The 14,106-nt window shown below is 47.5% G+C and overlaps 1 protein-coding gene across 2 annotated transcripts in view; it reads left to right on the top strand.

The window, feature by feature from the left end:
- Positions 1–14,106, top strand: part of MDN1 (midasin AAA ATPase 1) — a 902,759-nt gene that overhangs the window by 730,256 nt on the left and 158,397 nt on the right. For both annotated transcript variants that reach the window (XM_082250237.1, XM_082250236.1), the window contains exons 68-71: positions 4,779–4,873; positions 5,079–5,194; positions 5,276–5,428; positions 8,161–8,270. In XM_082250237.1, coding sequence (XP_082106363.1) covers positions 4,779–4,873; positions 5,079–5,194; positions 5,276–5,428; positions 8,161–8,270 — 474 coding nt within the window. The remainder of the gene's footprint in view (positions 1–4,778; positions 4,874–5,078; positions 5,195–5,275; positions 5,429–8,160; positions 8,271–14,106) is intronic.

Below are 14,106 nucleotides of genomic sequence, written 5' to 3'. Positions count from 1 at the left end.
AGAAGCTTCAGAAGCTGCAAAGGGCGATCAGGTTGCTGATGGAAACCGATCAGACTTCCTTGCGGACTTGCATGAGGACCTTGGTGATGGTGTCGACCTTCGAAGCAGTCCTGTTTGCTCAATCTCACTCGAGACCTCTGCAGAATGAGATTCTGGCAAAAGCCAGATCATTAAATCAAGCATTTAATTACTTGCATGGATGTCTGCATTGTATTATATTTTTAAATATTTTTGACTGACACAGCTGCTGATTCTTCTTAACCATTGGGTTATACTGCCCCCTACAGGAGTAGGACACTAGGCAGGAAAAAGCTTGACTACGCCTATGGGCAGTCCATAGGGGGGGTATACATCCACTCTCAACTATAGGTTCTCCGTTTTTTTTTTCTGCCGTGTCAGGATTAAGGACCTAGCGTCTTACTGGGATCCCTGGTCCTGGCGATTTTTTTTTTTTTTTTTTTTCCCCTATCTTTATTTTGTCCCAGTGCGTTTAGCTGAAGCCCCAACACTTCCTTTGGGCATCTGCTGGGCTGGGATCCGTGCACTTACGGCTGCTAGGCCATGTGTTCAGCTTGGCGCCTCCCTTGGAAGGGGTGGCGCTGTGGGAGTGCTTTATTTTTAAGGGGGCTATTTCCTATTATGCCCTCTAAGGGCAACCCCCCTTCTTTTTTTTTTCCAGGGTCCAGTAGGTTGTCCATTCGTGGGCCCTTGGTCAGCATCACCTTTGCAGGATCACAGTCGGTGGCCTCCCCTGATCATGTCTGGGTGAGCTTAGTGTATAGCGACTCTACTGGGTCTGCGTCCACGCACCCGGAGTGCTCAGTTAGTGAGGATGATTCCTCTGCTCCTATAGTCGCGCATGAAAAGGCGCTTGTAGAGGCACTGTATGTATCAGTGCGTGACACTTTCAAAATGGAGGTTGCAGCTGATGCTGCGTCGGAGGCGCCGGTCCCTTTTGGCAACTACAGGCCCTCCGAAGTGGCGAGTGTGTTCCCTTTTCCGCTTTGACAGCATTATCACAAAACAGTGAGGTTGTCCAAAACGCAGTGGTTCCAAAGCGCTTTTTGCCTGCGGTGTCCTTATGAGGATTAACTACGTTTTTAATGGTGGACGGTCCCACCTGTAGTAGACTGGTCGGTTTCCAGGTTAAATAAAGCTACCTTCATTCCGGTTGAGGAGTCCCCGGCCTTTAAATATCCAGTTGATAGGAGGGCGAAGGCCATGGCCTGCCATATGTTCGCTGTGGCTGGTTCGGCACTTAGGTAGGTAATTTTTATGCCGAGTCCTGGAGGGGAAGCTGCTTCTCCCTGTCTTGCGGAGCTGGTGGATAAGTTGGTCCAGGGGCTACAGTTTCTGTGATGCCTCTGGCTGCGGATCGTTTGATTTCTAGGCTGTCTATATCAGCAGTGGTCCTTTGGCGTATTATCTGGCTGAAATATTGGTCTGCGGACAAGACTTCTAAGAAGGCCTTATCTGATCTCCCTCTTGTAGGGGATTGCCTTTTTGGATCTTCCTTGGATGACATCACTAAGGGTCTCACAGAGGGAAAGAGTACTCTTCTTCCGCTGGCTACTAAGGGCAAGGAGCCCTGTCATAGACGTGGGCCATTCTCCTCGGCTCATAAGAGTTTTTTTCATCCCTCAGGGTCTCAAGACAAGGGATCAAAAGTCAGGGCCTCCACCGGAGGTTCCAAGAGGGCCTGGTCTGGTAATCCATGAGCGGGCTCTTCCAGACCTGTGCACAAGGCTACCTCTGCATAAGGGGCGCCCTCATCCACATCTGAGGTGGGAGGACGTCTTCGCTGGTTCCTGTATCCATTGACCTCCCTGGTATAGGACACGTGGATCTACAAAAGTTATTCGGTCAGGCTTCGAGATCGAGTTTGGTCATCTTCTCCAGAAAGGTTCTTCCCTTCCAACCTGCTCTTGTCCCGGAACACTTATGGGTAGTGCAAGACTTGTTCCTTCAAGGGGTGATTGTTCCAGTTCCGATTTCAGAAAGTTTTCAGGGGGTTTTACTCAAACCTCTTTTCAGTTCCCAGGAAAAAAAGGTAAGGTGCCTCCAATTCTGAAACTCAAGACGCTAAACTGCTTGTGCTAGTACAGAAGTTCTGCGTGGAGTTCTTTCACACGGTAGTGGCGTCCCTATGTCGGGGGGATTTTTTTCTCTGTTCTATCGACATCAAGGACACCTACCTGTGTAATATGTGCTGGTCACCAATGCTTCCTCTGTTTTGCCATGGTCGAGGAGTATTATCGGTTTGTGGCGTGGACCTTTGGTCTCGGGTCTTCACAAAAGGGTTGGCCCTGGTGCTGGCATTGAGTTAGCGGGGGATCGCGGTACTGGGGTACCTGGACTATCTTCTGGGAGCGGAGTCTCTGACTGCTCTGATGGACAACTGGAGATTGCACTGCGAACTCTTGAGGGAGTTCAGTTGGATTCTGAACCTTCAGGAGTCTGCTTTGGTTCTGTCCACAAAAACTGGACTATCTGGGTCTGACTCTGGATTCGGCCTCAGTCAGCGTTTTTCTTCCTCTGGAAAAACTCCAGACATTGCAGGAGGCAATTCAGCTTCTGTTGTTCAGCAGACGGTTATCCCTCTGGGCTTGCAAATGTGCTCAGGGGGTCCCGACTCTGGCGGAGTCCAGACTGCCGAATAATGTTCTGGAAATCCGAGTGATACGCCTTTGTCTGGCTCATTGGCCAATTCGTCTTCAGGGGTGTCCAGTACGAATTAATTTGGACAATGCCACGGCCGTTGTCTGTCAATCACTAAGGGGGCACAAGTAGTGTCCTGGCGGCTCAGTGAGTAGCCTGCATTCTAAGGTGAACTGACCAGTTGTTCCAGCCCTGTGCAGGATCAAGGCAGAAGGGATTCCTTTCAGACTGACCTCTCCGGTCTTGGTATGCCGATCAGTACGGCTGGTCGCCGATGCTCCTTGAGGACTTCCTTTCAGGCAGGATCTGCTGTCCCAAGGACCAATCTTCCGTCTCTGGCTTTGACTGCTTGACTGTTAAACACCTGATGCTGAAGTATGGAGGTTTGTCTGAGTCTGTGATTGCTACGCTGTTGAAAGCGAAGAAATCCACTTCTAAGAAGATCTATCATCGTACATGGAAAACGTACATTGTGTGGTGTGAGTCTCTTGGGGTTCATCCTCGCTCCTACTCGGTGGATCCGTTCTGAACCTTCCTTCAACGGGTGGTTGAGCAGAAATTGATCTTAAAGTACTATTCAAGGGCCAGGTATCCGCTTTGGCGGTCTTTTTTGAACGACCTTTGGTCTCACACTCCCTGGTGCGTACCTTTCTTTAGGGCTTCCGACATTTGGTTCCTTCTGTGCTGGCTCCGTTGCCACCCTGGGATCCTAATGTGCTATCAGCTCTACGGAAGCCTCCCTTTGATAGTTTTTGGGAGGTTTCCCTGCTTGCGCTGCCCCAGAAGGTGGCTATCACCTCTGCGTGCAGGGTGTCAAAACTGGCGGCGTTTTCCTGTTGTGTACCTTATTGGTGGTTCACAAGGATAAGGTGGTGCTTCGCCCCTTTCTGTCATTCCTTCCTAAGGTGGTCTGACTATCATTTGAATGAAGAACTCTGAAGGAAATTGCCTTGCATGCCTTGGATGTGGTCTGTGCAATTAGGGTGTACCTGGCAGCTACGGAGTCTTTTAGGAAGTCAGACTCTATATTTGTGCTCACGGACAAACCTCACAAAAGGGTTATCCGCTTCTTCTGTGACCATTTCCAGATTGCTCAGACAGATGGTGGCTCAGGCCTTTTGTATCAGGGGTCAGGTTCCTCCTTTACATGTCAAGGAGCACTCTACTAGGGCGCTTAGTGTCTCCTGGGCTTCCACCATCAAGCGTTAGTGATGTAGGTTTGCAATGCGGCCACCTGGTCTTCGGTGCACACTTTTACAAAAATGTTTATAAAGTGGATGTGTAGGCATCTGCAGGTGCTTCTTTTGGCCGCAAGGTTTTGCAGGCTGATGTTTAGAGGACCTGGTCCTCTTTAAGGGTGTATTGTTTTATTCAGGTGAGCTCCATGTTACCTGGTTGGCTAATGGTTAGCCTTGGGAATTTTTTTCTGCTTTTTTCCCACCCCTGATGTTTAAAACTAGAGAACAGAACAGGCGCCACTGTAGTAAGCCAAAAATGTATTTATTTTGGCTTACTACAGTGGCGCCTGTTCTTTTCTATTGTTGCCAGCGGGATTTCCTGAGTTTAACCGCCAGTGCTGCCCTGAATGTAGGCCACTTGGACAGTCCTAAAAAGCACCCATCGGTCATCTTTGTGTCTTTTTGGTGGATATTCCTTCCGGTAATTAGCGCCCAACACCCATCTCCTTGAACTGATGTTTAAAACTGCTTTGGGATGTCCCAATGGTTAAGAAGAATCAGGAGCTGTGTCTGTCAATTAACGAAAGAGAAAATGGTATTTTTTTTTACTTACCATTTCTCTGATGTTCATTGGCGGACACAGCACCCACCCCTCTGTGGAATTGGCTTTCTTCTGACACTGCTTGTAACAAAACTGAGTGGCTATACCTGAGAGTTGGTGTATACCCCCTGGGACTACCCATAGGCGTAGTCAAGTTTTTTCCTGCCTAGTGTCCTTTTCCTGTAGGGGCCAGTATAACCCAATGGTTAAGAAGAATCAGGAGTTGTCTGTCAATGAACATCAGAGAAATGGATTATACGGTAAATCAAAAATCCAGTTTTTTGCTCTGTAAACCATCTGGTTTTGTGGCTATTGTTTTTAAACTATGCTTTCATTTTTAGGACTGGGAAGAAAATGCCAGCAGCAGAGTGTCTTTGCGCAGAAGCCTTGATGAAGTTACACAGCTTATTATCCAATGGCGTAAACTTGAATTGAAGTAAGGCGTGTTTATTTAAAAAAAAAAAAAAAAAGTTCTATGCAAGACTAGCTTTTATGGCCCGGTTTCTGAACATTAAAGACAAAAGTATGGCAATATGTGGATGCTTGCTATTGATGATTTTAGCTATGGATTACTAAACATTTTGTTAATGCTATACATTTAAAAAATATTTTTTGCTTTGTTTTTTTTTTTTTTTTTTTAGCTGCTGGTCTTTGAGTCTTGACAATGCTGCGCATCGACATGCTAAAAAGTCCAACAAGCACTGGTTCTCTATTTACCAGATGATTGAAAAGTACTTGGAATCAGACAAGGAACAAGGTAAACTGAAGACACATGACTGTGTGCAACATCTGCCTAAAGTGGAAATGTATTCTGATATTTTATGTGTAACTTGTTTAGATAAAGACCGTGAAGAATCTACTTTACAGTCTATTACAAAGACACTTCAAGCGTTTATTGAAAGTTCTTCTCTGGGCGAATTTCACTCACGTCTTCAGATGCTGTTGGTGTTCCACTGCCATGTTTTGCTTGTGATAGAGGAAGAAAAGAAAGGTATGTGCCTCCTTTTCTTTATTTTTTTCCCTTTTAATCTTTCAGAAAATGAGTGCAAAAGTGGTGTTTGTGGTATGCTTGTAGCCTACAGATTAAATAAAAATCCAAGCAAACCTTAACACCACAACTGAAAGGCTTCTTATATGAACTTTTTCTTTTTTATTTTTTTTTTTGTTTAAAATAAATCCTACTAGAAGAAATGTTTGACGTTGTGTGTTAGACACTTGTGTGGATAATTGTCTGACCGTGCTGACATTTTTCTGGGTTTCCTACTTAGAGGTTGAGTGATCGAAGCGCTTTAGCTGTCTGGTAAACTGAACTTTTCATGATCTAAATCTATGGGCTTCTATTGCTGACAACTTCTGTGGCCGGTTTGTTCACTGTCTGTAACACTATCTGGGGTGTGCGAGCTGTGTGGCCGCACGGGGTGTCATGGGCAACAGGGGCACCGCGCGGCCATCACTGCTCGCAGAAGATCAGGCCGCACAGCGGGAGGTAAGCGGCGGCTTAACACAGGCCGCGGCCGTCGCTTACTTCCCGCCGAGCGGCTGTGCCTCGGTCCTCCTACTGCTGCAGTCGGAGCTGTGTATCGCACACAGCTCAGCCTCCGATCCACGCTGACAGATCCCTCCTCCCTGCAGGGACGCCGGAGGAGAGATCGTCAGCTCCTCCTCCCGCCCCTTCTCCTCCTCCTCCCGCCCTTTCTCCTCCCCACGCCCCTTCTCCTCCTCCTCACGCCCCTTCTCCTCCTCCTCACGCCCCTTCTCCTCCTCCTCACGCCCCTTCTCCTCCTCACGCCCCTTCTCCTCCTCCTCACACACCCTTCTCCTCCTCCTCACACACCCTTCTCCTCCTCCTCACACACCCTTCTCCTCCTCCTCACACACCCTTCTCCTCCTCCTCACACACCCTTCTCCTCCTCATCCTGACCTGCCCACACTCCCCGGGGATCTGTGGGCGGGAAGTTTAAAGAAAAAAAAAAGCTCATTCAAAAAATGTGAGGGGGGCTTTGGGGGGTCTGTGATGTAAGGGGGGCGCTCTGATGTGGGGGGGCTCTAAGTAAGGGGGCTTTGTGTAGGGGGTCTGTGATGTAGGGGGGGCTCTTATGTGGGGGGGTCTCTGATGTGAGGGGGGCTCTGTGTGGGGGAGCTCTCTAATGTAGGGGGGGCTCTAAATTAAGAGGGGCTTTGTGTGGGGGGTCTCTGATGTCAGGGGGGCTCTCTGATGTAAGGGGGGCCAAGTTATTAGTGATCATAAAAAAGAAATGTCAAAGTGCAAAAAAGGTGCAAGAAAATGCGCGCGGGTAAGCAATGCACTTTAACATGCCAGTAAATAATGGTACAATTTTACATCATCCATAGAGAACTGGCAGTCCTGTTTCTCAGCACATACTCGCGTAAGTTATGTTGTGCAGCATTTAAAACTGGTTCTTCTATTTCACTTTCTATCAAAAAGTGTTTTTATGCACTCAGTGCACACAGCGAGTTTAGTGGGTTATGCTGCCATCTATAGAAGGTTTTTAGCAGTAAGTTGCGTTCATTCGAACCTTTCTGGTAAATTCCTCTGATGACTTTGCCACAGGAAGTTACACACTTGTACGCCATTACCTTGGTAAGGAGGGTCTCTGATTTGGCTTCCTTCTCTTTTTTTTTTTTTTATCTTGCACAAGCATATGTTTGTGTTGAGATCTGATTTTGTCATACAGGAATTGTCTTCAGCTACTGTTGTGGTCATTAAAAATACCTGAAATGCATTTGGTGAACAGACATTAAAGTATTCCACTGCTTGTGATATAAAAGTTACTTAAGGCCCCTTTCACATTTGTGTGACTTGTCCTGCAACTTGGGGACAAGTTGTACCTTTAGGATTTCCAATGAGTACCATTCGTATCTGTGCAACTTCAAGTCGTCCCTTCACTACTTTGGTCTGACTTTGATACGACTTGAGGTCCATAGTAGGGATTGACCGATTATCAGCAACACCGATATTTCGGGGGCTGATATGCACTTTCCCCGATATATTGGATTCGGCCTTTGCATTTACCGATATTGCCGATATTTCGGGAAAGTGCTTGTATCGGGGTGATGCCTTCAGCTAGAGGTATCACCCCGGTACCGGTGTCCATGGCCGACGGTCAGCTGACTTGTAATGACAACCGATGCGGCTGAGAAGCCACTCGGCTGTGATTACAAGGAGCGGCAGGGGATGTCCCCCTCCCGCCGCCTTCCGTGGCTCGCCGGGGTCTCCTCTCCCACCGGGAAACCCGGGCATCCTACCTCCACCGCCGCCAAAGAGAAGACCCGGTGTACTGCGTCTCCATGTAAAAACCCCAGAAGTGATGTCATGACATCACTTCCGGGTACTCGTGTTGAATTAAAAAAACTGACAGCATTCAAAACAGCCAAACATGGCGTTTTGAATGCTTTTCGGTGCCGAGGAGGGGTTTGGGGTCTCTTAGACCCCCAGATCCCTCCACAAGAGTACGTTTTGAAAAAAAAAAAACATTTTTTACATGTCTCAAAATATCGTCAGATATCAGCCGATTCCGATATCCGATGACCAAAATATCAGTATCAGCATTAAAAAAAACGAGATCGGTCGATCACTAGTCCATAGACCTCAAAATTACACAGGCATTGCTTTAAGTCCAGTCAAAATCGCAGTAAAATTGTTCGAATTTCAGGTCGCACAAGTGTGAAAGGGGCCTAATTATCATTATTATTTTTTTTCAGATTCTCTGTGTAGTCTCTTGTGGAATCTCTATCATTACTATAAACAGTTTTTGCCATCTATCCAAGCACGTATTACGGAGTTACGTAATCCAGTGGAAAAAGAGCTCAAGGTAAGTAAGAAATCGGTTGACAATAAAGATGGTATATATGCCACAATATGCGATATAGAGATTTTAATTATAAATATCTCATAACTACAATTTTTTATTCTAACTTTTCCCACTGTAATTAGGATTTGAAACATGGCTGCATTGGAGTGATGCTTACAGAATTTTACATACATTTATATGGATGATTTACAGAATGAAAGTTCACCTTTTAAAGTGGAAATTCTGAAAACATAACCTACACAATAATGCCAACTTTTAATTAATTCTTGCAAACAATTTAACTTTCAATTGAATTTCCGTTAAGAGAAGGGCCAGATTTCAGGAAAAAAAAAGTAAAACATTCATACTTATGTAGGTGCAGCATTGACCCATTGGGGACAAGCGGGCCTACAACATAATGGCTCGCAGCTACAAGCTGGAATTTCTGAGCCTTCCACACTTCATGCTTTTCAAATGTTTCTTTGAATCCACAAGAAAGATTTGCTCTTTTGCACAGTCTGTCATCTTTAAACTCAGGGGACTGATCATTCTGGTTCCAGAGGAGAAAAGGTTTCACTGTTTCTACTCAAATCCCTTCACATTTCCAAAATACGATGTTCATCCCTTTTTGGATCTCAAGAAACTTCAAGTTTCTGTGAGTTTAAATACCAATATATTCTGCGCTGCCACTATAATAGAAATGTAAAAATGTTTAAAAAAGAAGAAAAAAAAACAGTGTTGCAGCTCAATCACTGACGTGCTCCGACATCAAACTAATTTCAACATAAACAAGTGCAGCACAACCTCATAAAATGTATTTCGTCAAATAACACGCATGTCTGTGCATGCAAATGAAAAAAGTGCATATACAGTTCTGTGCTCTTTCATATATCAAGAAAATGTCCAAAACCATAAATCTTCTGTGTACATTTTTTTTTCTTTTCCTTCTTCTTCTTATCGTGGTACTGCTCCAATGCCCTATATCTCGCCTATGACCATCATTCTCACCAGTGCAATATTCATCCACCATCTACACAAGCCTCTCACCTCTGTGTTTGAGCCACTAAGTAGTAGGGTCAAAATGTGCCTTGCTCTTTTTAAATAGGGCCACGTGACATCGTGTAATGCAGAACCAGAAGCGAGATCCATGTACATGTAACTAATGATGTTTTTTGCTTACATCAATAAAATTACACTGCATAAGGAGCCGTAAAATCAAAATTGGGTCAGTAGTCATTTATGTGCCTTCGCATCCAAACTCATGGTAAATGCATGTACATGCATACACATGTACAACTGCAAATTAGAGCTAGTGATGGTAGAAGAATTTTAGAAACCTGTATGTGCATGATCCCTAACCCTTCTCTACTCCATCCAAAATGAAAGATAACATTTTTAGTTGAAGCAGACTTTAAAAGGTCCATTTCTCTTTCGTTCATTGATGGACACAGCACCTGATATTCATGACCATTGGGTTATATTGCCCCCTACAGGAGTAGGGCACTATGCAGAAAAAGAATCTGGCAGACAGATGATGGAGAGGAGGTCCTTTCTGGAGTAGTGCCCGTCTGGTTCCTGGTATGGTGAGTAGCTGTCTCCCCCTGGAGGGTTTTGGGGTGGGCGTTGGCCCCCTCCTTGGGACGGTTGAACCCCTTGGTTCCCCTCCTTCCACTCAGGCACCTCTTTTCAACTGGCCCCTCATCCTACCCTCCCTCCACTTTTGCTGGGGCTGTGTGGGTGGTCTTGTCCACCTCCTGGAGTGAAGGCAGAGCCCTGTGATGAGGGACGGGGGTTTGTACCAGGTGGGGACTCCTACCAGGGACCCCTCGTCCTGCCTCCTGGGTCCCTGAGAGCCTTGTGGGTCGCCATTTTGCTGTGCTTGAGTGTTATGCACGGCGACCATATTTGTGTAGTCCAGCGGCTTTTTGCGGTAGTTTTCCACTGAAAATGGCAGCGGCCATGACAGTGGAGCCCGATGGGTGGCGATTTTGACAGGTGGAGCCCCTCCTCATCCACTGGTGTTGACTCCTGGATCTTTTTACTTCCTGATCGCCGCATGTGGAGTGCAGATTATCCTGGTGGCTGCAGGTGCCTGTTTCTGCTGGGTGGTGAGTCTGGTGGGGTTCTCTTCCTCTCTGCTGAGGATCACTTGGTGCTTTGTGCCTGGCGACTGGTTGGTGCCTCCCAGTGGGGTGGGGGTTTTCCCTTTGCAGTGTTTTACACCTTTTGTGGGGTCCCTCTGGTGACTCATGGAGTCTTTGGAGCACATCTCCCCACCTGATCCCCTCTCTGCGGCTGTGAGGCCCTGCACCTGCATCCATTGATGCACTGACGGCGGTCCTGGAGTCCTTTGTGTCCCGGGTGGAGGTGTCTTTCGTGCGACGGGCTAGCAAAAAGTGCCCCCCACCTTCCCCTACCTTGTTTGTCTCACCAGATTGTGAATCTGATTCGGCCTCCGCTGATGTGGGTCACCCTGCTTGGTCTGCGACCACGCGACCAGAATCATCAGATGGTGAGGATGATTCCTCTCCATCTGCAACCGCGCACCAAAAGGTTCTGGTGGAAGCACTGATTTATATCTGTGCGTGAGACCTTGAAGATAGAGGCTGCAGCTGCAACAGAGGCGCAGATTCCCTTTTGGCACTCACAAGCCTTTTAGAGCGGCAAAGGTGTTTCCTTTCCTCACCTATTTTGACAGAATTGTCGCTAAAGAGTGGGGATGACCCTAAGCGATTTGCTAGGAGTTACCCCTATGAGGAGTCCCTTAGTAAGAAGTGGACTGTTCCACTGGTAGTGGACCCCCTGGTCTCCGGATTGAATAAGGCAATCATGATTCTGGTTGAAGAGTACCCGGTCTTTAAGGATCCGACTGACAGGAAGGTAGAGGCTGTGGCCTGCAATATGTACACTCTGGCTGGTTCGGCACTGAGGCCGGTATTCACCATTGCCCAGTTGTCACAAACTCTGACTGAATGGGCTAAGCTTTTACGCCATGACCTGGAGGGAGAACAGCTCCTTCCTGCCTTTGCTGAGCTGGTGGACCAGCTGGTCCAGGGGCTGCTGTTTATCTGTGATGTCTTTTTGGATGCGGCTCCCTTAGTGGCTCGGTTCTGTTTCTGCAACGGTCCTTCAGCGTGTCTTTTGGCTTAAATGTTGGTCTGCGGACCAGACTTCTAAAAAGGCCTTGACTGATCTCCCCTTTCAAATCACCAGTTTGGGGCTACCCTGGATCACATCATTAAAGGTCTCACAGGGGGAAAGAGTACTGTTCTTCCACAGGCTATGACGGGCAAGGAACCTCGTTGTAGACATGGGCCCTCTTCTCGGCTCATAAGTCTTTTTTCGTCCCTCAGGGTCGACTCACAAGAGCTCGAAGCTGAGCTGGGGAACGAAGGTATCCCTGATGTGGTGGCTTTGCTCTCTGGTGTTTTGGCTTGGCAAATCCTTCCTCCCTTTGTATTGAACAGTGGTCGCCACAGATGACAGCCTGTCCGGCTTGGAAGGCGTCCTCAGCAAAAATTCTGCTCGGGATCTGGACGCTGGAAGAGTCCAGACTACTGCGGTCTTGGTATTCTGAGTGATCAGGCTGCCTGGACGGACAGTCTTCAGGGATGTCTAGTGCCCATTCAATCGGACAATGTCAGGGCTGTGGCTTATGTCAAACACCCAAGGGGCACATAGTGTCCTGGCGGCTCTGGAGGTAGCCAGCATTTTAAGGTGGGCAGAATGGTCCGTTCGAGCCCTCTCTGCTGTATGCAATCCCACAGTGGAAAACTGGCAGGTGGATTACCTCAGTCGGCAGGCGTTGGACCTAGGGGCGTGTTCCCTTCCTCCAGTGGTTTTTCATCAGTTGTCTCAGGTGGGGCGTCCCTGAGGTGGATCTGTTGGTTTCTCAGTTCAACAGAAAGGTACAGAGGTTTGTGGCTCATTCACAAGATCCTCTGGTGGCCCCGTGAAGTCAGGATTGTCTGATTTTACACCTTCCCTCTTCTCAAGCTTCTTCCAAGACTTTTAGGCAGATCGATGCAGAAGGGATTCCGGTCATCTTAGTGGCTCCAGACTGGCCTCGCCGGGCTTGGTACGTCGATTTGGTGCGGCTGGTCACCGACGTTTCTTGGAAGCATCCTTTCAGGCAGTATCTGCTGTCCCAAAGACCAATCTTCCATCCTCCTATACAGTTGCTGGCTTTGACGGCTTGGCTGTTGAACGCCTGGTGCTGATGGATAGAGGTTTATCTGAGTCAGTGATTTCAACGCTGTTAAAAGCTGGGAATTCTACTTCTACGAAGATCTACTATCCTACCTGAAAGACATACAATGCGTGGTGTGAGTCTCTTGAGGTTCATCCTCGCTCCTTCTCGGTGGCTCGGGTTTTGATCTTCCTTCAACGTGGGGTTGAACAGAAATTGGCCTGGAGTACCATTAAAGGCCAGGTGTAAGCTTTGGCTCCCTGGTGCTTACATTTCTTCAGGGGGTCCGACATTTGGGTCCTCCAGTGCAGTCTCTGTTGCTGCCTTGGGACCTCAATTTGGTGCTTCCGGTCCTCCAGAAGCCTGCTCCTGAGAATCTTCGGGAGATTCCCTTGCATACGCTGTCTCAGAAGGTTGCTTTTTTGGTGGCTATCACCTCTGCGCACAGGGTGTCGGAACTGGCGGCTTTATCCTGTCTCACAGAGATAAGATGGTGATTCGCCTCTGTCCGTTGTTCCTCCCAAAGGTTGACTCTGATTTTCATTTAAATGAAGACATTGTGTTGCCTTCCCTGTGTCGCAGGCCAAAACATCCAAAGGAAATTGTCTTGCATGCCTTGGATTTGGACACCCTTGGCAATTAGGGTGTACCTGGCAGCTACAGAGTCTTTCAGGAAGTCAGACTCTATTTATGCTCATGGATGGACCTCAAAGGGTTGTCAACTTCCTCTGCGACCATTTCCAGATGGATCAAGACAGACAGTGGTTCAGGCATATTTCATCAGGGGTCAGGTTCCTCCTTTCCCTGTCAAGGCGCACTGTACTAGGGCGCTTACTGCCTCCTGGGCCTTCCGTTATCATGGTTCACAGACACAGGTTTGCAAGGCGGCCACCTGATTGTTGGTGCACACTTTTATAAAGTTTAATAAAGTGAATGTGTTGGCATCTGCGGATGCTTCCTTTGGCTGCAAGGTTTTAAAGGCTGCTGTTTAAGAGGACCTGATCCTTTTTTGAGGGTGTATTATTTTTTTCAGGTGGGCTCTGGTTGTTTGGTTGAGCCCCTGTTTCCTTGTTGGCTAATGTTTAGCCTTGGGAATTTTTTGTTTGTTCCCACCCCTCATGTTTAACACTGCTTTGGGACATCCCAATGGTTATGATTACCAGGAGCTGTGTAGGTCAATGAATAAAAGAGAAAATAGGAGTTTATCATCAATTGACAGATGCAGCTCTTTTGCTTCTTATACCATTGGGCTATGCTGCCCCCTACAGGAGTAGTACTAGGCAGGAAAATAAGTTTACCATGCCTACAGGGGTTGTCCCTATAGGCATAACCCCACACGCCCTGCTCCAGCGTACCAGTTTGTTTCTGCCTAGTGAAGGAGTAGGTCCTAGGTTTCCTGCTGGGACTTCGGTCTCAGGTTTTTTTTTTTTTTTTTCAGAATATTTTGTTTTATTTCCTTTACTCACTTCTGCTAGTTAGTGTTCAGGGGGTTCCTCCTGGTGAACTACAAGCAATAGCGGGTTGAGGTTTCGCACTGGATAATCTAGATCCTTAAGGTCTCCCAGCCTGGCCTAAGAGTGTGAGCAGGTTATGGTCCTGCACTAGGCCTTGCCATGACAGAGCCCCGTTTGGATGGGATGTCTCGCTGGGACGCGACGCCCTGAGGCG

This window comes from Pelophylax lessonae (genome assembly GCF_965119305.1).
Source record: "Pelophylax lessonae genome assembly, chromosome: 3".
Lineage (NCBI taxonomy): Eukaryota > Metazoa > Chordata > Amphibia > Anura > Ranidae > Pelophylax > Pelophylax lessonae.
This window is presented reverse-complemented; position numbering and strand designations above follow the sequence as displayed.